This window comes from Arachis ipaensis, chromosome B10 (assembly GCF_000816755.2).
Source record: "Arachis ipaensis cultivar K30076 chromosome B10, Araip1.1, whole genome shotgun sequence".
Classification (NCBI taxonomy): Eukaryota; Viridiplantae; Streptophyta; class Magnoliopsida; order Fabales; family Fabaceae; genus Arachis; species Arachis ipaensis.
In genome coordinates this window covers 116,542,538-116,567,183 of record NC_029794.2, presented here as the reverse complement: position 1 = coordinate 116,567,183, position 24,646 = coordinate 116,542,538, and the positions used below count along the sequence as shown (strand labels likewise).

At 35.8% G+C, this 24,646-nt stretch overlaps 2 protein-coding genes across 5 annotated transcripts; one reads left to right on the top strand and one right to left on the bottom strand.

The window, feature by feature from the left end:
• Positions 2,688 to 5,837, top strand: LOC107624477 (VAN3-binding protein). 4 transcript variants are annotated; one of them, XM_016326966.2, is made up of 9 exons: positions 2,688 to 2,796; positions 3,107 to 3,333; positions 3,700 to 3,753; positions 4,075 to 4,143; positions 4,245 to 4,617; positions 4,887 to 5,051; positions 5,155 to 5,204; positions 5,332 to 5,389; positions 5,472 to 5,837. In XM_016326966.2, coding segments are annotated over exons 1-9 (1,194 nt in total). In that variant the 5' UTR covers positions 2,688 to 2,795; the 3' UTR covers positions 5,669 to 5,837. The 4 variants fall into 4 exon arrangements, with proteins under 4 accessions (XP_016182452.1, XP_020969517.1, XP_020969515.1 ...); XM_021113856.1 differs by lacking the exon at positions 2,688 to 2,796 and adding an exon at positions 2,872 to 2,979; XM_021113858.1 differs by lacking the exons at positions 2,688 to 2,796; positions 4,075 to 4,143 and adding an exon at positions 2,871 to 2,979.
• Positions 5,855 to 8,512, bottom strand: LOC107624478 (putative lactoylglutathione lyase). The gene is made up of 9 exons (XM_016326967.2): positions 8,269 to 8,512; positions 7,972 to 8,155; positions 7,744 to 7,868; positions 7,587 to 7,651; positions 7,019 to 7,231; positions 6,857 to 6,904; positions 6,572 to 6,679; positions 6,315 to 6,455; positions 5,855 to 5,896 (listed from the first exon to the last, which is right to left on the bottom strand). Exons 1-9 carry the CDS (start codon positions 8,510 to 8,512, stop codon positions 5,855 to 5,857), a joined length of 1,170 nt encoding a protein of 389 aa, XP_016182453.2.

Here is a 24,646-nt window from a genome sequence, read left to right as displayed (position 1 = left end):
TAAAAAGTAATAATTTTTTTTAAACTTTTTTCCTCATTCAAACTCTTAGTAATTGTTCGAGTAATTGCTGGCAATTTGCACCTTTAGGTTAAAAGTTACATCATATGTATGAGGATCATCAATGGATGCCAATTTGCACTAGACTTCAAAAATATCTATATCTTACATGTATTATATGAATTATTTAGAATGAAAAATACAAAATTTATGGTAACTAAAGAAGGTTTTCTGTAAATTTTATGCCACATTAAAATGTAAATAGCAATAAAGTTGTATGTATGTATGATCTTTTAAAATAAAAAAAATAAGAGTAAAATCTCAATTCGGCTCCTAATCATTTCACAAATTTTTATTCCGTTCTTCATCGATTGAAAAATGACATTATGATCTCTCATGATTAATTTTGTAAGACATTTTACCTCTTTTATTAATGTTTTCGTCCGGAACTAACGGATCTTGTCTACGTGTATCATTAACTCAACATGTGTTAAACAATTATTTAAAGGAACAAATCGTTCTCTAATGAGTTAACAGAACGTTGTTGTTTTATACATCTCAAAAAACGTTTTACTTCTTCTTTTGTCATTGTACTTTACTGTTACTTCCAATGCCACCACCACCAATGCCATTCCATCATCTTCTCATCTCTCTCGGACCACACCGTCCTAATTTTATTGCCATCACTTATCCAACTTTCACCATACTCACCTCTGTATTTATTCCTCACCTTTATTTCTATTCTCATGGTCTCACTCATTCCTACAACAATACAATATACCCATTAAATTCTCATTTAGCTTCAGTTTGTGACATTAAAGATGGCAGTGAGGTGCAATGATAAAGATCAGTGAGGGGGTGGAAGTAGTGGCAGCTAGGGTGGAGTGAGGAGATATGATTGTAGTAAAATGAACAATAAAAGGAAGAAGAAGAAGTAAAGCATTTTTGAGACGTGCATAACAACATCATTTTGCTAATTCACCAGGAGGCAATTTATCCTTTTAAATAGTTGTTTGACATGTGTTGAGTTAATAATATATGTAGACAATATTCGTTAGTTCTGGATAGAGACAATAACAAAAGAGACAGAATATCGAACATAATTAATCGTGAGGGGCTGCAATATCATTTTTCAATCGATGAGGGATAAAATGAGAATTTGTGAAATAATTACAGATCTAAACTCTATTTAAAAATTTGCTACATATATAAGACATGATTTAAACTTCTAACATTTTTTTAAAGCGACAAGTGAGTTGATACTCAACTAATCTAAGTTATTTCTCTAATTTATATTATGAGTAGCCTATAACCTATAATTCTATAAAGCACCAAACACCGGCATAGTGGTTTCTTCGCGTGTGAACTGTGTTAACGCACTTATTTGTCACATAGCAACCCTAATTATTACAAAAGGGTATAAATCCAATCATTATTTCATGGTCTCAAAGTTGATATATAATTGAAGTTATTTAGTAATATTGCCTTATTTATATACGAGGATACTAACTTTCATTTAATCTAGTATAGTTGAGTGAAAATTAACAATACTCACTCTTTTCATAGATAATAAAGTATATACTCTTCTTCAATAACCCTCTCTGTTTTCTTTCTTTTTCAATACATAATAAAATACATGTGAAACTATACAATCTCTTTCAAAATAGAAAAACTAAACATATTCAGTTCACACAAATAGACATTCACGTCTCCAATAGAAATTCATAACAGTCAAATTTGTAAATCAATCTAAAATCAATATTGATAGTAACATAATTATTCATAAATATTATTTGCTTGTTAGGAGATTGAGAAGGTACTGCTTCGATGTCTCTTTTTTTATTTTTATTTTTTTAAATACCCCTATCTATTTTTAAATTGAGCCCCAGGCTTCCTTGCTTCTTGGTAATAATTTTTTTTCAATTAAAACGATGCTCCCCTCTTAGTAAAGAAACATAGATATTAATAAGGTAGCACTGCAATTATAAATATTAGAAATAAGTATCTATGATCTATATCTATGATTATGATGATGATGATGATAATGGTGATTAATTAGTGCAACAACCGTAGGCACAGCATAAAATATTTTAACATAATCACATCATTATGAACATCATATGTATCTATCTACATTCGTGTGTGTACATATTATTGTTGTGTGTGTGTGATATGTCAAACCCTTCCTTCATTATAACCAAAATATAATGATGGTGTCTACGGCTATTTGAACCCTTCTTTTTAAAAAAAAAATTAATAAAAAAGAAAAGAAAAAAGAAGCACACCATTCATGCACATAAATTTGTACTAAATTAAACAAAACCAAATTGGTAGAGCCTTCTGGATAGAAAGTTATTATTAAATTATCTGTTTTTGTAAATAAAATAAAGAAACAGCATACTATTAGTAATTAATTGGCCCCCCATAAACTTTACTTTAGAAAATGTGTTAATGGTGACAAAGGAGAATCCATGAAATGATGAACTTGGCTGCCATAAAACCAGGCCTTTCACTGCTTTAATGCATAAAGCACTAAGAAGTGGAAATACAAAAAAAGAAAGCAACAATAAACATATTAAGTTGGAGACATGAATGAATGAAAAAATGCCCTGGGTCCCTTTTTTTTCTACCACCTTGTTGAATCTTTTAACTTGTCTTTATTATCCTCAATTAAAATATTTTTTATTTTTATTTTTATTTTTCTATCATGTTAAATATCTAACTGTTGCTCCTCATTCCTCTCATCACCATCACCATCTTGCTCTCCACATTCTCAATTCTCTCACCACTCTTTAACAAGTGAGTGCTAAATGAGAAACTTCTTTTTTTTTTTTCATTTTCTTTTAGGCACTTGAAAAGTAATAAATGAGAGTATATATACTTAGCATAACATGACAAAACAAGAATCCATGCTTTTACATATAAAAGAATTTAACTCCTTTTCTGTGATTCTTTACAAGTTATAATTGTTAATGTTGTTAGGTAGTTTTTTAATTTCTTTTGGCTTCATTTCAGGACAAATGTTGATTTTGATTAATATGATAATCATGTTTTATTCATTGTGATGAAAAAATTTGACCCTTTTTCATTATTTTTATTGGAATGAAAGTGAGCTCTACAAATTCCAAATGCTCAATTCATCAGCTAGAGAACATAGATGAGAATGCAGCTTCAGAATGCACACTATCATCATCATGTCCACCACCTGAGACTCCAACAGAGTCTATGGAGTTTCTTGCAAGATCATGGAGTCTCTCAGCAATGGAACTCTCCAAAGCACTTCACTATAACACTAACATCAAGCCTTCCACAACTTCTGCTGAGAACAAGGATTCTGTAAGTTTTTTGCTTTTGGTTCTACTTTGGAATTTGAAAAACCTTTTAATCAGAAATTAGGCCTTTAAAACTACTTTAGTTAGCAAGAAATGCAGCATTTTGAAACTGAAAATCAAGAAGTTAGTTTGAGTTCTATTAATAATAGATTCTATGCTATGCACACACACTTGAGTAAAGGGAAAGAAAAAAAAAAGCCAAAAAGAAGAGATTCTAATGAGAAATCAGAAGCCCTTTTCACCAAAATCAATGTTCTTTCTTTCTCCTGATTCTAGAATTCTTCAATATTTACAAGCATATATGAATTTCAAAGTGTGTAGCTATTGCTTTATATATTTACAATGATTCTGATGTAAATTATTTGAGCAGTTACTTAATGGATGTTGCCCTCAGATTTTGCCAAAAGATAGTGATGAAACTAAGGTACTATCATACTGCTTTCACATATAGTATGGTAATCATCATTTGGCATTAATATGCTCTAATTAAACTTCACCTTTCACTTTAAAATCATCTATCTGTCTTATCTACACACTGTGAATTCAGATAAGTCACAACATGTGAGGTTGTTTTGGTTTCTAACTTACAGAAGAACTTATTTTTAACATTATGTGCTGCCCATAATGGATAATTATGTCACTGATTGCTTGATATGTAGTTTCAAAAAAGGATAAACTAAATGACATAAATCTGGACTTAACCCAAGTAGAGAAATTAATGACAAAAAGTATCCATTATGTGCAGGACTTATTTTTACTCCATCAAGCAATCAATCCAGAATTCCTTTCAAGTCAAAACTTGCTCAGAAATGGGGTACATTACACTCAACCTCATGATTATATACTAAAAATAAAAGCTCAATCATTCATCACTCTTTTTCTTTGTTATTCTTCTTGTAAACTTTTGCATACTAGCTTTACAAGAGTTTGCTGAGAGGAAGGACAATGGGAAGATGGCTGAAGGATCAAAAGGAGAGGAAAAAGCAGGAAATTAGGACTCATAATGCTCAGTTGCATGCTGCAGTATCCGTGGCAGGTGTAGCTGCTGCCGTTGCGGCCATTGCAGCTTCAATGGCATCATCACAAGAAGTGCCTAATGCCGGCCAAAAGAACAATCCCATCAGTTCTGCCACGATTGCATCAGCAGCAGCCTTGGTTGCCTCTCACTGCATTGAGATTGCTGAGGATATGGGAGCTGAACATGAACAAATCTTAACTGTAGTTAACTCTGCCATTAATGCAAAAACCAATGGAGATATGATGACTTTAACAGCTGGAGCGGCCACAGGTATCAGAACCTCTATATTGTTCATTTCTCAATTTGCATTTTGCACCATGTTCTTGCCTCGTGTATTAACTCTTTAGGTGCTATGAACATGTTTTGATAAGGCTGTTGAGGCTTTCAGTTAATAAAGTAGATCATATGGAGGGTAGTTTTATAGCCGGAGGTAGATGGAGACCAGAAAACCATAGAAGAAATGTTATAAGTTCATATGCCAAAGATGTCATCTAATATTATAATGAAAGAATCTACTAAACGAAATGTTATGTTGGAAGCGTTGCGAGGAGCTGCTACTCTAAAGGCAAGACTGCAGAAGGGGGTTGGAGCGACGACGTTCCCTCTAGTCGATGAAAAATGCAAGGAAGGAAGAGAAGCAAACATCTTGCTGGCACTGGACTCTGTTTTCAAAGGAGGGGAGATTCTAAAGCGTACAAGAAAAGGTATCATTAAAATGTTCATAGCAATCTAAGTGAATTAAAACAAATGGCAAATGCATATAGAAGTTTATATTTATAACACAAAGTATCCCAATGTTAAATGCAGGAGATCTTCACTGGAAGCAAGTATCTTTCAATATGAATTCAAATTTACAGGTAATTGCTAGAAGACACTCAAAAATCCATCAACAAATAATAGGCATAGGAGATAATCGTAACCACTGATTTTGTTGATATCTCCAATTAAATAGTTACATGGAATGTTCTAACAAAATTACAACAGGTTATAGCGAAAATGAAGAGCAAGCACATGGCAGGAACATTCACCAAAAAGAAGAAATGTAAGCTCAAAGTTTCATTCATAACTATTCTTTCGCACAATCTGAAAACCAATGCTTTAAGGTACGCCCTATAAAATCGCAGGTATAGTCACCGGAGTCTGCAGTGATGTCCAAGCTTGGCCGGGAAGAGAGAAGGAAGACTTAATAGAAAAGAGGGCATATTTTGGAATTAAAACTGCAGAAAGGATAATAGAGTTTGAATGTGAGAGTAAAAGAGACAAACAGTTCTGGCTTGATGGGATCCAGTATATGTTGAATTGCCGCGCCAAAGCGGCATAAATATAAACAGAAAATAAAATAAAATGGCTGATATGGGGTTGCTTTTTCTACTTCTCTTTTACTTTTACTTGATGAGATGCTTATACAGATGTACATTTGATAGAATAACTGTAAGATTTCACCAAGGACATTGATAGAGTACAATGATTTCAATGAAGAGGCATAGGATCTAGAACCATTACATTGTCACTCTAATTCCTTCAGGAAATCAGCATTATCAACAAAAGCCTGCATAAGTAATACACAAGTCAAACTTTAAAATACAATAAGATGGTATCATTCTATGCCAAAGTCTCGGGTGTAAATGAATGGAGAATTCAGATGATAGGTATAGAGAAAAAGCAGTAGTGATAATAGTATTTTGAGTTACGTTAGGTGTACATATCTTGCATCGCAAGTCATCCGACTCATTCCGTCCAACCATGGAGAGTGAGTCGGCATGGTGTTTAAAACAAAATATGTTCGCCTAGAATTTCTCACGTTATTTCACATATGATTCATTCCTCTCTTATTACATATCATACACAAACCACCCATGAATTCATCAACGTAGTTGACCTCATCAACGTAGTTGACCTGGTTGAAGTCTTAGAAGAAGCACATAATAAATCCCATACAATCAAATAGAGGGAAAGGTTATGCATACCAATTTCCAACCATCAGGGTCCAAGCAAACTGCTATCTTGGTGTTGATACCTGGCAGCGGCCCAGGTTCACGGATAATCTTGCCTCCACACAGTTTGATTGCTTCTGCACTCTTATACACATCATTTGTGCCTATTGCAATCTGTGCAAACACATAAATGAGTTGCATTCTAACAGTAAGATATAGAAAATAGACACGGAAAACAACACAAAAATCAATAAAACCACTTTCGAAAATGGAAACTAAATAGTATCTACCTGTCCATAGCCATTTCCTTTGTCATAATTAGTGATTCCATAGTTATATGTAAGTTCTAGAACAGTGTTCTTATCTTCAGGACCATACCCCATTGTGGCAACTGTATTCTGTAAAACAATCAGAATCAATGACAATTGATAGCTAAAAATCGATAAAATCATGTTTTTTGTTTTTACTTTTTTTCTTCACAAAATCTAATAAGCAAAGGTCACTGAAAATAAAAGCAGAAACCAAACAAGCCAACTTGCGCATGATATTAATAATTGCCATCACCATAAGTTTACCTTGTGCTCAGGATTGTCTTTCCTATGCAGAAGTTGCATGCCAAGAGCCTTTTGAAATCCATAAAACAAGGACAAATATTAAGCTACATGAAAGAAAGATGGAATTCACTTCATGAAAGAACCTTTCACATTTTCATCCTAATAGGAGTAGAAAACACTCACTTTCTGATAGAAGACTATGGCACGGTCAAGATCACCTACACGAAGTGACACTTGGCATAGGGGTTCGGAAGTAAGTCCTCTTTCCAAGAGCTCAAATTCATAACCATCAGGATCTTGGATGAAAGAAGTTACTGTGCTGCCACCTTTGACAGGCCCTGGTTCCTTGATAACCTTTCCACCTTTTGCTTTTATCAGATCAACTGCCTTGGCAGCCTAGAAAATTGGAGTAAGGACAATAATCATCATAATTTAAGTCAGAAATTTGATAGAGACATGCAGCATACATTGAGCATCAAGAAAAGGAAATGTACCAAAAACCACTCTAAAAAAGACCATTTGAGTTTTTAACTTCCTGTGAGAATTTCACAGTTTGAAGATAACAACACACATTGATCAATTGGCTAGTGATGTTATATAAGCTGGTAACTAATGTTCATGAAAAATATAAATTGGTTCTTAATGTACCAATGTGTTCAAATGGAGACTCTATTTTTAAGTTGCTGTTGCTTAGTTCTACAATATCAACAATCATGCTTTGTTTTCTAATTGTTCTATAATAGGAGCTTACATCTTCAACTACAACACCCAAATGACCAAACCCATTTCCAATGTCATACTTGTCCACTCCATAATCTGCAATGATGAAGAAATACAAACACGAAACATGAGAAGCACAAACTATTTTATGCTAAACAAAAGTTTGAATCTTGCACATCTAAACTCACTGTAGGTAAGCTCAACTGTAAAATTGGAATCTTCAGGGCCATATCCAAGAAAAGCATTTGTGTATCTTTCTTCAGGTATATCACGTTTTCTCAACAGGTTCATGCCAAGGCACTCCGTGTAAAACCTAAATATATATACACATTCCAAAAATGTAATCAAGATTCAAGAATATAGAATTATAATAATTGCATTAATTTAGGGCAATTGAAGCATCATAGGTAGCATACTTTATAGTCTTATCCAAGTCCCCAACACGGTACACAACATGTAAGAATCTTCTATTGTCATTTTTGACCCATTCAAACAAGTTTTGCTCTGGTTGAATTAGATTCTCTGCTGCATTAGCCTCTCCTACTCTAAACAATTCTGAACCTTTTACACCAAATAACAGAGATTGGGACTGTGGAATAGCTGAACAAATTGCCGTAACAATTCTGTTAATGTAAACAGAGTTATAATATAATTAATTAACTCTAAGTATCAAATGAATAATAATAAAGCTGATGTGAACGGAGGTTAATTACCAAAAGGACCAGAAAGAAGGTGAAAGAGAGCTAGTCTTCTAGAACGGTTAGGGTTGTAAGAGGAAATGCACATAGTGATAGAAGGGAAACTGAAAGAACAAGTTGTTGATAACATTGAGGATGAGGCCATGGCCATTGCCATTGCCATTTGGCAATGCTGCAAATTGCTAATGAAGCTGGTTGCCTTGTTCTCTTCTTCCCGACTACCTAAACCAAACAGCTCTATCCACCATGCATCATGCATGGACAGTAATTATTGTTAACGGGCTTTTATTGGATTGGGCTTTAGCCCATTGTAACTACAGCGTTTTGTAGAGTTTGGGCTTTCATTTACATCATTGAGTCTGCTCGTTTTAATTTTCTTTCGTCAATTCATTCAGCAAAACCTTTGTATAAAAATTCAGTCTTAAATTTCCAAATTGCGCATATTTATTATTTACCATCATGATTTTGTTAGTATACAATACATGTTGAATCTCAAGAAGAAAGAAAAACATATTGACAAATTGAACCATTAGTTTTGTTAGTATTCGATGATTATTTTAAGAGGAGAAAAAGGGTATCGTTGGCATGAATTTTGAGTTGTAAAATGCATGCTCCTACAATCTATGTACAAAACAAAACCACATGGTAAAGTACAATGATGCGGTTCTTTTTAGAATAACAAAAGAAGTTTATGCAAGTATTGGCCTAGTTTATTACCATTGCAACTTGAGGGTAGGTGTGGGAAGAAGGTTGAAGATACAAACCAAAAACAAGGATTGAAGATGTTTATTTTTTTAGGGTAAAATATATTTTTTATTATTAAAATTTGTTAAAAATTTTAAAAATATTTTTAAATTTTAATTTGTTTTAATTTTATTTTTAAATTTTTTTATTTGCATCAATTTTATCTTTATCCTCAAATTTTTTTTATCAAACTATATGGTCAACACTATTTTTTTTTAATTTTACCTTCCAAAACCTATTCACTTTTATTATCATCTCTAAAATATTATTTTCTCTCTCTTTCAAATACTCTGTCGCCAAACTCGTTACCACTATCGCCACTATTATCACCATATCATCTCTTTAATCTTATTTTTAAACAGAACAAAGAACAAAGATCGAAAAATCTCAATAAACTAATTCAAAAAACAAAAATGGTAGAAGAGTATAACCTTCACAATCAAGAACAGCAACAACAACCCATCGAGTTGCTCCAATTCAGAGACTCACTTCAACCCAAGTTGATGCAGTTCTTTGTACTCTATGGCTCGAAAACTCCCGTGAGAAAATTAAAGCCAAGCTTAACGATTCGAAGGAATGAAGAACCGCACAACAACGAAGTGAGGACTGAACCTGAAAAGTTTTTTATTGAAAGGGACAAAACCTAAAGCCTCGGCATCATCCCTATTGTTGAAGGGATTAACCCTCCAATGGAATTCTTCTTGGCGCTAACGTGGACGAGGTTGGTGCAGTTTGCGGGTGCTGAAGGTAAGGTCCCATGCAAGTTATTGGAGGCAAGCCAGAGATACTTGAGCTTCTTTAGAGCTCCAATGGTGATCGGAATCCCACCGAAGAAGCCATTGTAGGACAAGTTGATGAGATGGAGCTAAGATTTGGAGGAGAAGTTCATCGAAATGTCATTGGAGAATGTGTTGGAAAACAAGTCGAGGTATCGGAAGGAGTCTGTTATGTCGCCGATGAGTGTGCCGGAGAGGAGGTTGTGAGCGAGGTTGAGCACCTGGAGGTTGGTGAGGTTGAGGAGCGGCGAAGGGAGGTGGCTGGAGAGGGAGTTGTTGTGGAGGTAGACTGGGCGGCGGAGGAGACAGTCAAAGAGAAAGTGAAGGATAGGGCCGTTGAGGTTGTTGGAGTAGAGGCTGAGCCTCCTCAGCTGAGTAAGTTTGGAGATAATGATGAAAGAGAATAAGATTTGAAAGGTAAAATTGGAAAAAAAAATAATGTTGACCATAGTTTGACCAGAAAATTTGAACATAAGGATAAAATTGATGAAAATCGAAAACATTAAAGATGAAATTGAAACAAATTAAAACTTAGGGGTATTTTTGACACTTTTAACAAACTTCAAGGACAAAAAATATACTTTATATATTCATGGTTTAAGTCGTTATATACTTATACCATAGGATCATATACTATTTTTTAAATTGAGAGAATGAAAGAAAGCTCTGCTAGGGTTTTCTGTCAAGAGGAGGACTAAATACAATGCAGTACAAAGAAAGTCAAAACTAGAGATCATGTCAATCTGAACCAACCTAGTGAAGACATGGAGGTCGTTGAATAGAATGAGGATAATGTTCCGGCTATGACCAAAGCATCCTATAAGGAATTTATCCTCAAACTTGCTGGCCCTAATATCAGTGGTGATGATTTTACTATTGATGATATGAATGAAGATAAGCCAAATCTGGAGGATAAGTGGTACAACCCTGCTGCCAATGACGATCAAGAACAGAAACCCTTTGATCCGTGTCCAAAGATTCCAATATTTAAAGATGAATTTGATGAATGGTGCAAGTCATGACGCTCTACCCTTATGGTCAAAGTCCTAGGCAAACGAGTGGGTCTAGGATTTATGGAACAACGTCTTCAACGCGACTGGGCAAAAAAAAAAGGTAAGATAAATGTTATTGATATGGATCGTGATTATTTTCTGGTTTATTTTGTAGATGAGTGCGATTATAACCATGCCTTGATGGAAGAACCTTGGATGATATCTGGGCATTACCTTATTATCCAATGTTGGAGGCCTTTCTTTTTGTCCTTAGAGAAAGAAGTTAGAAAAATTGCTGCTTAGATCCGTATTCCTAACCTGACTATCAAACTCTATAATCATAGATTTTTTTGGAGAGTGGGTTCTACTATTGGCCACCTACTGAAGATAGATCGTACTACATCCATTCATTCTAGAGGCCATTTTTCTCGGATATGTATTGACATTGATCTGAGGAAACAATTAGTCCCAAGGATCCCTGTTGCTGAGGTGCTCAATATAGAATATGAAGGCCTTCATTAAATCTGCTTCTTGTGTGAAAAATATGGCCATCGGTCTTATCATTGCAGTGAAGCTTTGGTGGAGGAAACGATAAACCAGGAAGGTGCCGAGAGAGAAAGAATAAGCATTAATGGTGAAGGACAGAATCACATTGATCCTGCTCAACAAAATGGAAAGATCCAAGAATCCTGGCATCAAAGTAATTTGAATAATAACCAAGATTCCCCCAATTTTGGTTCTTGGACGATGGTCAAACGACCACTTAGAAAGAAAAAAGGTAACATGAATCTGAGCTATTTTGGAGGCAATCAACTCCCTGATTCTACTCCTAATCAACGATCCACCAATGATGAGAGCCACTAGGTGTTGGAGCATGGATCAAGATATAATGCCTTGCATGAAGAAATGGCGCTAATCAGGTATGAGGGTGATAAGCATGCAGAAGTTGAAGCTTCCGTCACTCTCGATACTGAGCCGTTAAACAATAAGGCCCAAAAAGAAAAGGAAACCTCACAGCTCATTCATAAAAAAATTTTGAAGCCAGAGGTTGGGAAAAACCCTCAGTTGGGCAGAAAAGCTAACTCCAATAAGATTGTTACAACCTAAAAAGAAAAAATAGGGAAGCCCATAATCAAACCCAGTACCAAATCAAGCACTCATCCTGCAGGAGCGCCTAAGAACGATGATTCTCCTCTGTCAAAAACAAAGAACCCTAATGTCGAAGCCATGGAGGGGGTCGTCATGGAGTATATATATCAATTTGAGCATGAGCAATATGAGGCCTATGTTGTTGCGAAGAAGGTGAATCTCCCCTTTGAAGACTATGCTATCTGTAGTAATCCCCTAATCTCTCCTCCATTTACCAATGCCTCATTGAATTCTATGGAATTGAATAGTGGATTAGGGATTAACGACGGCAAACCATCGGATATGGCAAAAGCTCGTTCAGAAGGAAAGAACTCCAATTTGGGAGAAGAATCTTTGGCGAAGTCCGAAATGCAGTCTCAGGCTCAGGCCTCAGAGTAATCTTGTCTTTGGTGACTATCTCTTTCCCCCTCCTATTTCTGATGACTATTATAAGCTGGAATTGTAGAGATGCTAGTGGAAAAAATTTTCCTACTCTTATTAGAGATATTAGACGTGAATACATGGTTGATTTCATTATCCTCCATTGGGACTGGAATTCTTGGAAGGTTGATGTTCTTGATCAGCAGAAAGAACCCTATGATGTTACTTGGCTTCTTTCTGCTATTTATGCCAGTCCACAATGTGCTAGTAGAAGAACTCTTTGGCATTCTCTTCATTCTCTGGCTTCTAATATTAACCTTCCATGGTGCATTTAAGGAGATTTCAATGCTCTTCTCCGCAATTTTAAAAGACGTGAGGGCAATCCCAGAACAAATTCAGTTGCTTGTCCCATTTTCAAAGTTGTGTTTCTAACTGTGGTTTGGTTGACCTAGGCTATATGGGCTGGTCTTTCACTTGGAAGAGGACGGACTTAGTGGAAAGGTTGGGAATGGGTATGTGTAATTTGGATTAGTAGCTGGCCTTCCCTAAAGCTGTTATCAAACATTTACCTCAACTAAAGTCTGACCACTCTCTTATCTATCTTTAACTCTCTGCTAATGCCTCTCACAATAGGTACAGAAGACCCTTTCATTTTGTTGCTGTTTGGATTACTCACCCTGATTTCAACAGGATGGTGGAAAATTCTTGGCATATGGACAGTTCATAGTCTAATTGTATTATTAGCTTTAAGGACTCACTAAAGAATTGGAATTTAGAAGCCTTTGGAGATATCTTTAAAAGAAAAAGAAACCTTCTTTAAAGATTAAATGGGATTGCATCTAGTCTTGCCCAGGGAAGTAACCAATTTTTTGAAAATCTCTAATCTAATCTGTAGAAAGAATATAAAGAAGTGTTATCTCATGAAGAGCTCCTATGCTATCAGAAAGCAAGATACAAATGGATTGAATTTGGGATCGCAACACTAAGTTCTTCCATGGTTTAACTATGATTAAAAGAAGGAAAAACAAGATGACATCTCTCCTTGATTATAATGGTAGTCTTATAACTGATAGTAATATCCTAGAAAATATGGCCTTTAATTTCTTTGCTGAATTATATAATGATTCCTTCCCCAATGTCCCTTATGTTCTCAATAATGCTTTCCCACCCCTTAGTACAGAGGATTTTAATTTTATTGGCAAGAATGTTTCAAAGATTGAAATCAAGGATGTGGTCTTTTGTATGGTAAGCTTCAAAGTCCTAGGCAGAGATGAATTACATTACAAGTGATTTTCTATAAAAGTCAATGGGATTCAGTTGGGATTGATTTGTGCTCGTTGGTGTCCCAAATTTCTGATAATCCCGAGAAGATTAAGGAACTTAATGAAACCTTGATAACTCTTATTCACAAAACTGAACAGGTCACTAATCTAAAGCAGATGCGACCTATCAGCCTATGCAATGTATCCTACAAAGTGGTTACCAAAATCATTGCTAATCGTTTTTGGAAAGTCATGGAAAAGCTCGTTGATTGATAAACCACTATTTTATGGTTTATCTTGTGCTCAATTGAGTGGTTTTTATCAAATCCTTGCCCACTTATTCATATGATTTGCATGATTTTACAATTCCTTCCTAGTTCTGTTCTATGATTGAAAACTTGTTTCCTAAGCCTTTAATTTGTATATTTTAATTCTCCTTTATACCATTCGATGCCGTGATCTGTGTGTTCAGTGTTTCAGGCTTTGTAAGGCAGTAATGGCTTAGAGGATGGAGACGAAGCTTGCAGAAATGGAAGGAGCATAAGAAATAAAGGAGACAACTAGCGAGTATCGACGCGCACGCATAGCTCACACGTGCGCGTGATCTGGAGATTTTTACAGTGACGCGTGTGCGTACCTGACGCGTACGCATGGATTGGAGATTTTCTAAACGACGCGTGCGCATTCTTGACGTGTATGCGTGACACGCAAAAAGGACCAGCGACGCGTGCGCGTGCTTGACGCGTATGCGTAACATGCGCGATCTGTAGAAATAACAGAAAATGCTGGGGGCGATTTTGGGCCGAGTTTTGACCCAGTTTCTGGCCCAAAAACACAGACTAGAGCCAGGAAACGAGCAAAGACTCAAGAGAGATTCTCATTAGCATAGTTTTAGTTTCAGATATGAATCTAGAGAGAAAAATTACTCTTCCTCTAGGTTTTCTCTTACATTCACATATTTTTAGTTTTATGCTTTTGCTTTGGATATTGAGAAGAGTCATTACCTCCGTTGAAGTTATTGTTCTAGTTTGTTTTCTTATTCCCTTACCCTTCCATATTCTTAATTCTTGTTTAGAGTTACAATTGGATTATTTTTAGAATTGATTAATGCAAAGGATTACTTTCACTTTTAATTAAATTGTAGTTATTGTCTATCATGTCTTTCTTTTATTCCCTTTTTAATTCTGTGCAAGTAATTTTCATGTCAATGGAGTAGATTCCCAACTTGACATGGGGGTTGATTAAAAGGAAACACTTGAGTTAGAATGCTCAAGTGATTAGTTAAATTGGAAGTTGTTGGCTAATTTTCTATTTATTAACGCTAGACCTTCCCAAGGGAGAGGACTAGGATTTGCGAATAAGAGTTAGCTTAATCACTTGACTTTCCTTTATTTAGTAAGGGTTAACTAAGTGAAAATAACAACCTCTTTATACTACACTTGAGAGAATTCCAACAAGGATGGAACTTCTAATTAATCATTCCCCCAGTCAAGGCTTTTTAATTAGAATATATAATTCTCTTTTAATTTACAATTATTTATTTTCTGTCATTCAACTCTCAAATTTCTCGAAAAACTCCTGATTAATAAGATAGCACCCTTTTGTCAACTCGTTGAGAGACGACTTGGGATTCATACTCCCAGTATTTTTATTCTAAATTTGTGACAACCTTTCTAAATTGATGAGCGGATTTTGGCTGGTTAAGAACTGTACTCACAACGCTATTTCTATATTGAATTCTTAATTGGCTGACTTTTGCCCTCCAATTTTTGGCGCCGTTGTCGGGGAATTGCAAATGTGTGCCTTATTATTGGTTATTGTAAATATTTGCTTTTTCGTTTCTTTGTTAGTGTTTCTAGTTTTAGGAGTTTATTCTCTTTAATTTTTATTAGTTTTTATTTTTTACTTGCTACTATGAATTCTCACCCCTTTGGCTATGAGTTTGGTTCCAATGTTGTTGTAGGGAATGGACACTATAATGTGAACATGCATCAAGGTTGGAACAATCAAAGATGGGAGGAGCTACAAGGATTTGATCAACCCTCTTGGCAACAACCCCCTCCAATGCGCTACAACCAACAACCATTCTATGATGCATACCCAGACAACAGTTATGGTGGACCTTTTCGTGACAACCAACCTCCACCAAATTACTATGGTCAAGAGCCATTCCGAGGTGCGTACCAAGATGAAAGATATGGTGGACCCCCTTGTAGTTAACAACAAGCCCCACCATATGCTTATGAACCACCTCCTTAACATAACTCTGAACCACCCTACTCACAAGCTCCTTTTCACCATTCACCTCCATATGACCCCAATCCATATCCACCATGCCAACCCCCATATAAACCATATGAACCATACTTAGAACCACCGCCATTCCAACACAATTACTCCCAAGAACCACCACCTCAATATACACCATCTCCATATCCTTATCAAGATGAACCACCTTTTTATCATGAACCCTTTCTTCCAAGTAATGAACCCTCATATCCACCCCAATCTCCAATGAATGAAACCATTGGGTACTTCTTCAAGGGCAAGACAAGATGGAAAAGAACGTGCTAAATTTTGCGGCCGACTTGGGTGAGTTAATAAATCAATTAGCCTCAGAATGCTTGAGCACTCAAAGGGCCCCCATGGCTACATGTGGAGAATCAAATACAGAGCATAGCATGAAAAAGAGATCGAAAACTCCGGTGAAACATGAGGAACATGACTTTGTATTGGAACAAGTGGAGGAAGCCATAATAGTTGAAAAGGAAGAAGTGGTTGAAGACTTAGGAGATGCTGAATCTCCATGGGAATCTAGAGTTGTAGAGTATTCCTCCAAGAAGCTTGAAATTAATGTTGAAGAGGATAGTGTACAACCTCCAAGGCATATCATGGTTGAAGACTTTGCAGAGGTTGATCAAGAGATGGAGATTAAGGAAGAAGAAGCACAACCTCCCATGCCCTTGGTAAGCAATAAAGAAGAGATTGAATTGGAAGAAAGTTACCAAGAGGAAGAGGTTGAAATTGAAGAAGCTTGCAAAGAGGTGGAAGTTGTAAAGGAAGAGCTCAAGGGAATGGAACTGGAAATCACTTTGCCAAAGTTGTTGGAGACCTCTCCCCCAAGGCCATCACCATCCATTCCTTCATTCAAGTGGGTAAATCTTTCATCTCTAAGCTTAATTATCCCACTTGAATATGCTTTGCTTGAGACGGATGGGCAACTTAGAGCTCTTTGTGGCTATAAGAACAAGCGGGAGATGGTTAGTGGTAGGAATTGTCATACAAGGTTCAATATGGTTGCGTGCTCCAAATTGAAGTACAAGGGTTGGTATAATTCTCAATTGAAGGGGTCTAGAAAGTTGTTTGGATATCTCCGTGAGAATTTCGATTGCTCACCACCCAAATGGAAAAATGATGATCAACAAGAAGACGGGTGCAAAAGCAAAGTTTGGGACCCCGAAATTCATTCTAGCAATCAACACTCTTGGGGCCTTGTCACTTGCTTTAACTTGCTTGAAGGCTTTATGCAACTAGTGTGGGATCCCGGAGGCTATTGGAATTACAAACACTGGTGGGGATTCCTGGACGAGTTCAAGCATAAACCACCATAACAAGGGACTCACCAAATGTCCAACTTAAGGACTTTAACTAAAAGTGCTAGGTGGGAGATAACCCACCATGGTATGATCGTTCCTTTTTCAGTCTCAGTTTTATTTTACTTTGTTTTATCCTTAGTTTTATTTTATTCTATTTTTCTTAGTGTTCATTCATAATGTTTGCATCAGCATCGGAATTTTGCATTCTGCATACTGCATAAAAAAGGGGACAGACCATGCGTGCGCGCAGGCCACGCATGGGCGTCGATAGCAATTTCGCTCCCCCATCCAATGAACAGAAAGTTGTGATGGAATCGTGTGGCTGGGGTGCTCTGCGCACAATTCGACCCACGCGTACGCGTCTATGACGCGTGCGCGTCATCTGCCACAAGTGAAATCCACGCGTACGCATCAAGCACGCGCACGCGTGGATAGGGAAATCGGCGTAAATAGCATGATGGACACAAAGTTGTGCTGCCCCCACACTGGAACTGTGCTAGAGGCACTAGGTCATCCACGCGTACACGTCCCTGACGCGTGCGTGTCCTTTTGCTTCCAATACCACCCACACGTACGCGTGGGCGACGCGTACGCGTCGCAATGCGAATACAGTTCTCACGCGCACGCGTGCCTTGCGCGCTCGCATCGCGTCCCGACTTTTCATTCCCTTCTCCTTTCTTCCTTCATTTTTCTTATTGCATTTAATTACTTTTCTTTCTTCAAAAATTTTTCTCTTTCATGCTTAGTTTTTTATGGTTTCATTTTCATTCTTTTCTTTTTCTTCATGCATTTTTATGTTGGTGTTGGAGCTTTATTTGGGTCTTATATTATTATACTTGAGCTTGTGGATATCATCAAGAGTGATTTGACAATTAATATTAATTTTTGGATTGCATGCATGTTGGAGTTCTTACTTTCCTTAACATATTTTACATGCATACCAAGTGTTTGTGAAAAGCTCGTATAGCATTATGAATTCTTAATTATTCTATCCTTTCACTCTAATGCCTGTTTTTCATCAAAATCCTTCCAAAATTTTATTAATTAAATATAATTGTCAATACAAACGTTATTGTTAGTTTGTTACGACTGATAATACATTTTGGCTTTTAATGCTTGATCTATGCTACTCATGTCTTTGCCAGCATGCCAATAAACATCTTACATTTAATTGCCTCAATTTATCATGCTATATTTCCATTGATGTCCTAATTGCATGGAGTCGCGACCATGTGTTAACGACATTCTTCTTTACCTTGGCATGGTTATCACTCGTACTGTCCTCTTCCTTGCTCTATCCCTTTGAATTCATGCCCCTTTCTCCTCTCCCTTTTCAGGATGGCCACCAGAAAAGGTAAAGAGAAAGCCTCTGACAAGCCACCGGCGAGGAGAGGAACGAAAAGCACAAGCACTTTCAACAAATCAGCTGCTCCTTCAGAGACTTCAGAGGTTGGACCGGCTAGACCGGCAGGCAAAGCGAATGGAGCGCCGTAACAAGCGCCAATTTACATACCTCAAGGAGCTGATTGTTGGCAACCACCCACCTGAAGAAGAGCCAGACACTCCGGACTCCACCTCACCTACCAGCACCGGGAGCCAAGACAATCCCGACGGTGGAGATGCTGTTACCAACCCCCCTTTGTTCCTAACTGATGGCACCGAGGATGGTGCCAAGCTTTAAGTGTGGGGAGGTCGGTTAGTACCTGAGTTCCGGAGGTAATTGCTTTTTCTTAACACCAATATTTTAGTTTTTCTTTTGTTTGATAGAATAGATTGCATGATAATAATAGGTTGCATGTATGTTTGCTTGGTTAAAGTAATTAAAATTTCTTTTCAAGACTCTATTTTATGACATTTCACTAATTTAAATTGAATTTTTTTTTGTGTTAAACTTGTTTGAAGAATGTAAATTAGAACATGAATTATAGCTAAGAACACACAACCCAGTAAGATTTTTGAACCTAATTGTATGGTTACACTATTTAACCATGATATTTTACTCTTGTGTGTTTTCTTCTCTATGATTGTAATTTTTATTTTGTTCCACTCTATATGTCCAATGTTTAATGTGTTATATGCATGCATATGATTGAGGCCATTATTCTATTAGCTCACTTATCCCAAATAGCCTACCCTTTCAATTACCTTTGTTAGCCACCTTGAGCCTTTTAATTTCCCTTTGTTCTATATTTTACCACATCACTAACCTTAAGCGAAAAAATAATTAAATACCCCAATTGAATCTTTGGTTAGCTTAAGATAGTGTGTTAACTAAGTGTGGGAAAACTGTGGGAACTTGGGTTAATGAAAGTGTACAATGTTTAAATAGTAAAATATTGGGAATGTGGGTACCTACTCATGTAAGACTAGAAAAATTAAAAATTCATGTGCATTGATAAGTTATGTTTGCTTTCCTCTATATCAAAAAAAAAAAAAACAAAAAATATTCAATAGATAAATAAATAAGGGGACAAAATTACCCCAATGTTAAGTTAATGAAAAATCAATGTATATGTGATAAAAATTAAAGAAAAGTTTATGCATGAGTATGAGATGAAAAAATGGAAATTTTGGGTAGCTAAGCATGATTTAAGAAGAATATAGAGTATGTATAGGTGAAAGCTTAGGTTAGTCAAGGATTCAATTTATAGCTCACTTAGCCATATATATACCCTCACCTTTACCTTAGCCCCATTACAACCCTGAAAAGAACTCATGATGTTTGCATTGGTACATTAAATATTTGTTGATTGGTTAGGTGAAGAACAAAGTTTAGAAAGCATGACTAGAGAAACTAGATTGGATTACCCAATACACTTGAGTGATTAGAGTGCATATACACTATCAGTAAGGGTTCAATGCTTAATTCTATGTTCCCTGCTTTCATGAGCTGTCTACTTACAAGTCTACCTGTATTTACTGTATGATTTAAATTAGTGATATCTGATTTATGTGTGTCTTGGAGAACTTATTTACTTTAAAGCAAGTATACAGAATCATCTTAGCATATAGTTGCATTCATACATAGGTTACATTTCATGAGTCTTGTTTTTCCCTATCTATTCTTTTGATCTCCTTGAGCTAAGCATGAGGACATGCTAATGTTTAAGTGTGGGGAGGTTGATAAACCACTATTTTATGATTTATCTTGTGCTCAACTGAATGGTTTTTATCAAATCCTTGCCCACTTATTCATATGATTTGCATGATTTTACAATTCCTTCCTAGTTCTGTTCTATGATTGAAAACTTGTTTCCTAAGCCTTTAATTTGTATATTTTAATTTCCCTTTATACCATTCGATGCCGTGATCTGTGTGTTCAGTGTTTCAGGCTTTGTAAGGCAGGAATGGCTTAAAGGATGGAGAGGAAGCTTACAGAAATGGAAGGAGCATAAGAAATACAGGAGACAACTAGCGAGTATCGACGCGCACGCATAGCTCACGCGTGCGCGTGATCTGGAGATTTTTACAGTGACATGTGTGCATACCTGACGCATACGCGTGGATTGGAGATTTGCTAAACGACGCATGCGCGTACTTGACGCGTACGCGTGACATGCAAAAAGGACCAGTGACGCTTTACATTTTTCGAGAACGGATGACCTAGGGAAGTATTTGGGTGTTCCCCTGCTCCACTCTAAAGTCTCAAGACATATCTATGGTGACATCATCAATGAAATAAATTCCAGACTGAACTCTTGGAAAGCGGCCTCCCTCTCATTTGCAGAGTGATGTACTTTGGTGAAATATGTTCTTTCCCTTATTCCTTATTATACCATTCAATCTGCTTTACTTCCTTCATCTACTTGTAATTTGATTTATCGTAAATGCAGGACTTTCCTTTGGAGAGACACAGACAATTCAAGAAAAATTCATCTTCTCAACTGGAATAAAGTTTGCACCCGTAAGAAGATGGGAGGGCTTGGCATTTGCCATACGGATAAGATTAATTGTGCCTTTATGACAAAATTCGAATGGATTCTCATTGATAGAAGGGATTTTCTTTGGGCTAAAACTCTTAGGTCTAAATATGGTTGTGGGACTGACATTGTTCTGGTTGTTGAGAGAAGAAGGAACGAGTTTAGCCTTTGGAAGGGTGTCCCAAGTCTTGGGTTAATGTTAAAAAAATCATATATGGCGCATAGGGAATGGTTCTAAAATTAATTTTTGGAAGGACAATTAGGTGCCTAACATGGGTTCTCTTGTGATGTATGCTAACTAGGTGAGTATGCCAATTAATTTGGAAGATAATCTAAATAATTTTTTAACTGTTTCAGGAAGTTGGGATCATAACAAACTCGCTACTTGGCTGCCGGACGAGCTGATCCAAAGATTTTGGCTATATCCCCTCCTTCCCCGTGGAAAAAGGATGACCATATTGCTTGGAATCCCTCATCTCATGGTTCCTTCGAGGTTAGAATGACTTACCAAAAGATAAATGGTGAAGAAGGCAACAGCAACAGACTTCACAAGTTGATATGGCAATGGAAGGGCCCTAAACACATTTGGACCTTTCTTTAACTTATATCACATAACGCTATCCTCACTAATTTTGAACGGAAAAGAAGACACATGACTCTTGATGTAACTTGCTCAAGATGTTTTGCTTATGACGAAACTACTCTCCATGTTTTTCGTGATTGTCCCTTCGCTGTAGGTATCTGGCTTTCCTTAATAAGTGCAGTAGGACTAAATAATTTCTTCCATCTTAATCTGCATGATTGGCTTCTCCAAAATCTGACTTCAAAAGGTGAGTTGCCTTGCCTCGTTGGCGTCATGGTCTCTTCCATTTGGCACCTCCAAAACAAATTTATCTTTGAGGGAGATAACACCCCTATCCGGCCTAAACGGGAACAGATTAAAGCTCGCTTTGAAGAGATTAACAAAGTAACGAGAGCTACTCTACTTCAAGATATGCCAAGAAACTCTTAAGAGCTTCTCATTACTTGGAAACCACCGTAAAAAAATCTTACTAAAGTGAATGTGGATGGGTCCTTTCTTGCTCAATCGAATAACGCAGCCTGTGGTGGTATTCTCAAAAATTACTCGGGTCATTTTATAAAAGTATTTACTTGCAACCTTGGAAGCTACTCGATTATGCATGCTGAGCTCTGAGGCATTATTTGTGGTCTTCAGATTGCAATTGCTAATAATATCGCTTCCTTAGAGGTCGAATCTAATTCTGCTTCAGCCATCAACTTCATCAAGAAGGGACATAGCTCTTCACACCCTTGTACGCTATAAGAAAAACGCTGAGTATTGTTGGATTTACCGTCGGAAAAATGAATAAAATCCAAAGGTAATTTAATTATTGTCGAATTTACCATCGAAAACAATAAGACGGTATAAACCTTGCAGGTAAGTGTTTACTGTCAAAATTTTTCATCCAACGGTAATTACCGCCCATTTCTAAAACCATCGGTCTTTGTTCTCAATGGGAATCTTCATGTAGCTGGGCCAGGGATGGTCGTACATCAGCTTGATGACATTGCTCATCTCTTGAGTACACGCGTTGTTGTTCAATGCAAACCTAACAACCTACAAACAAGAATCAACCTAAATCCACTAAACAGGAATCATAATCATTAAAACTTAAAACAATAACCAGGCAACCAAATCAACCTAAATCCACAAAAAAGGAACCAATTTTCAAGTACTTTTAGCAATAAAGTTAATCATAATCATTGAAACTTAAAACACTAACCAGCCAACCAAATCAACCTAAATCTATTAGACATGAATCAATTTTCAAAAACTTTCAGCAACAAAGTTAATCATAATCATTGAAACTTAAAACAATAATCAGGCAATCATTTCAACCTAAATCAACTAAATAGGAATCAATTTTCAAGAATTTTCAGCAATAAAGTTAATCATAATCATTGAAACTTAAAACAATAACCTGGCAACCATGTCGCTCATATTTTCTTCTTCGACAAATAGATGACAAATGAATGGTTTTTATGTAAGATGATCAGGTTCAGTATATGGACAGTATAGCAGTAATAGCTATTTATTGTGAAGCATGCAAGGTTAAAACAGGTAATGATCAACCAAGGATACTTCTTAAAGATAGTCGCAAGTTTTAATATATTATAATATACAGTATCATATTTATACTACTATTAAGCAGTTTCTTGGTATCAATGTATGTGATGTTGAACAAAAAGTTTTAAATAATATCTTCTATACTCACATTGAATTCCTATAAATTAAAAGTGTTCATTTTAATACGACTCGTGTATGTTCATAAAGGTTCGATTTCTTTATATTCTAAGGAACATGAAAACTACACTACTTAATTCTGATTGAGCTTAGATGTTATTGAAACTATTTTAATAAATTATTGTAAAATTCAGCAGAAACCATTTTTTAAAACAAAGTGGCATTGTTTATTTTATAATCTAATTTTTATAATTTCTTGTATTCTCTGTTGGCTTAGAGAACCCTAGTTTGTAGTAACCTTTTTTAGTTTGTATTATATATTAGTTCTGATGTCCGCTTTTTCATGGAGTTAGTGTATGGGCCTATGAATAAGTTGCCAGAGATAAAGCACATGAATGTTATCATGAATGTGCGCATGTTTCTATGCATATTTGTATTGTACCAAATTGAAGTTCTTTACTTTTATATATCACTGCACAGTAGCTTTCATTTTGTTTCTATTGATTTAGATATAAAGTTTAGTTTTATCAACTGTGGTATTTAACTATACTCTCACCTATCATCAAATGTCAGTGATGTGATGAATTTAGAAAGTCAGAATAGAAGATCCGAATTGATAGTTTAATAGTGGAAAGAACCAAAAGTAGCATAAAGAGATCTCAAGCAAATAATTGTATGCCCAGATTTTGATATATAATATAAGTGGTTAAATTTATAAGAACCCAAGATTAAGATTTGGTTACCCAGGTAGTGTTGTGTTTTCTATTAAGTGTGTATATTGTATTTTAATCATAGAAAATAGATACTTGTCTCAACTGCATACTTTACTAATTAGAGGGTTTAACCATGATATATTATTTTAATACCACTTGTTTGCAAATAAGAAATTTGGACAATATTATTGTGAAATTTAATCATTCCGGGATTCTAAAGAAATAATCTGAAGGCCTAAATCCATTCTAGCTTTAATTTTACTCTTATCTTATATTAAGAAAATTTTAATTTTAGTTATTTTACTTGTACATTTGAAAAAGATGTAAGTCTTTTAACATTTTCTAATTTTATGAAATTTTAAGACTTTTTCCATTCACGAAATAAAATAATATCAAAATACGTTTATTTTTTTTATTTTGCTAATATATGATTTTAATTTGAAGGTACTCAATAACCTTTGAATTATCATAAGATTCTTTAGCATTATTTTTTGTTGGTAGAACTTAAATTTTGACTATTGAGTGCCAATTGCAAAAAAACTATTGAGATTTTCTGTGTTATAACAACTTCAAATTATGCAAAAAAATGAAGATGAAGAATCCATTAGTTATTTGTTTTTTTCTTTTTTGCTTGTT

What these genes read in the sequence shown, in the direction of transcription:
- LOC107624477 (XM_021113856.1), top strand. An exon ending in AAAACTTGCTCAGAAATGGG is followed by an intron (nt 4,144 to 4,244) that starts GTACATTACACT and finishes TTTGCATACTAG; the next exon opens with CTTTACAAGAGTTTGCTGAG. An exon ending in AACAGCTGGAGCGGCCACAG is followed by an intron (nt 4,618 to 4,886) that starts GTATCAGAACCT and finishes TTATGTTGGAAG; the next exon opens with CGTTGCGAGGAGCTGCTACT.
- LOC107624478 (XM_016326967.2), bottom strand. Translation starts at nt 8,512, where the DNA reads ATGCATGATGCATGGTGGATAGAGCTGTTTGGTTTAGGTAGTCGGGAA. An exon ending in TGGGTGTTGTAGTTGAAGAT is followed by an intron (nt 7,232 to 7,586) that starts GTAAGCTCCTAT and finishes CCAATTTTCTAG; the next exon opens with GCTGCCAAGGCAGTTGATCT. An exon ending in CCATAGTCTTCTATCAGAAA is followed by an intron (nt 6,905 to 7,018) that starts GTGAGTGTTTTC and finishes GGATTTCAAAAG; the next exon opens with GCTCTTGGCATGCAACTTCT.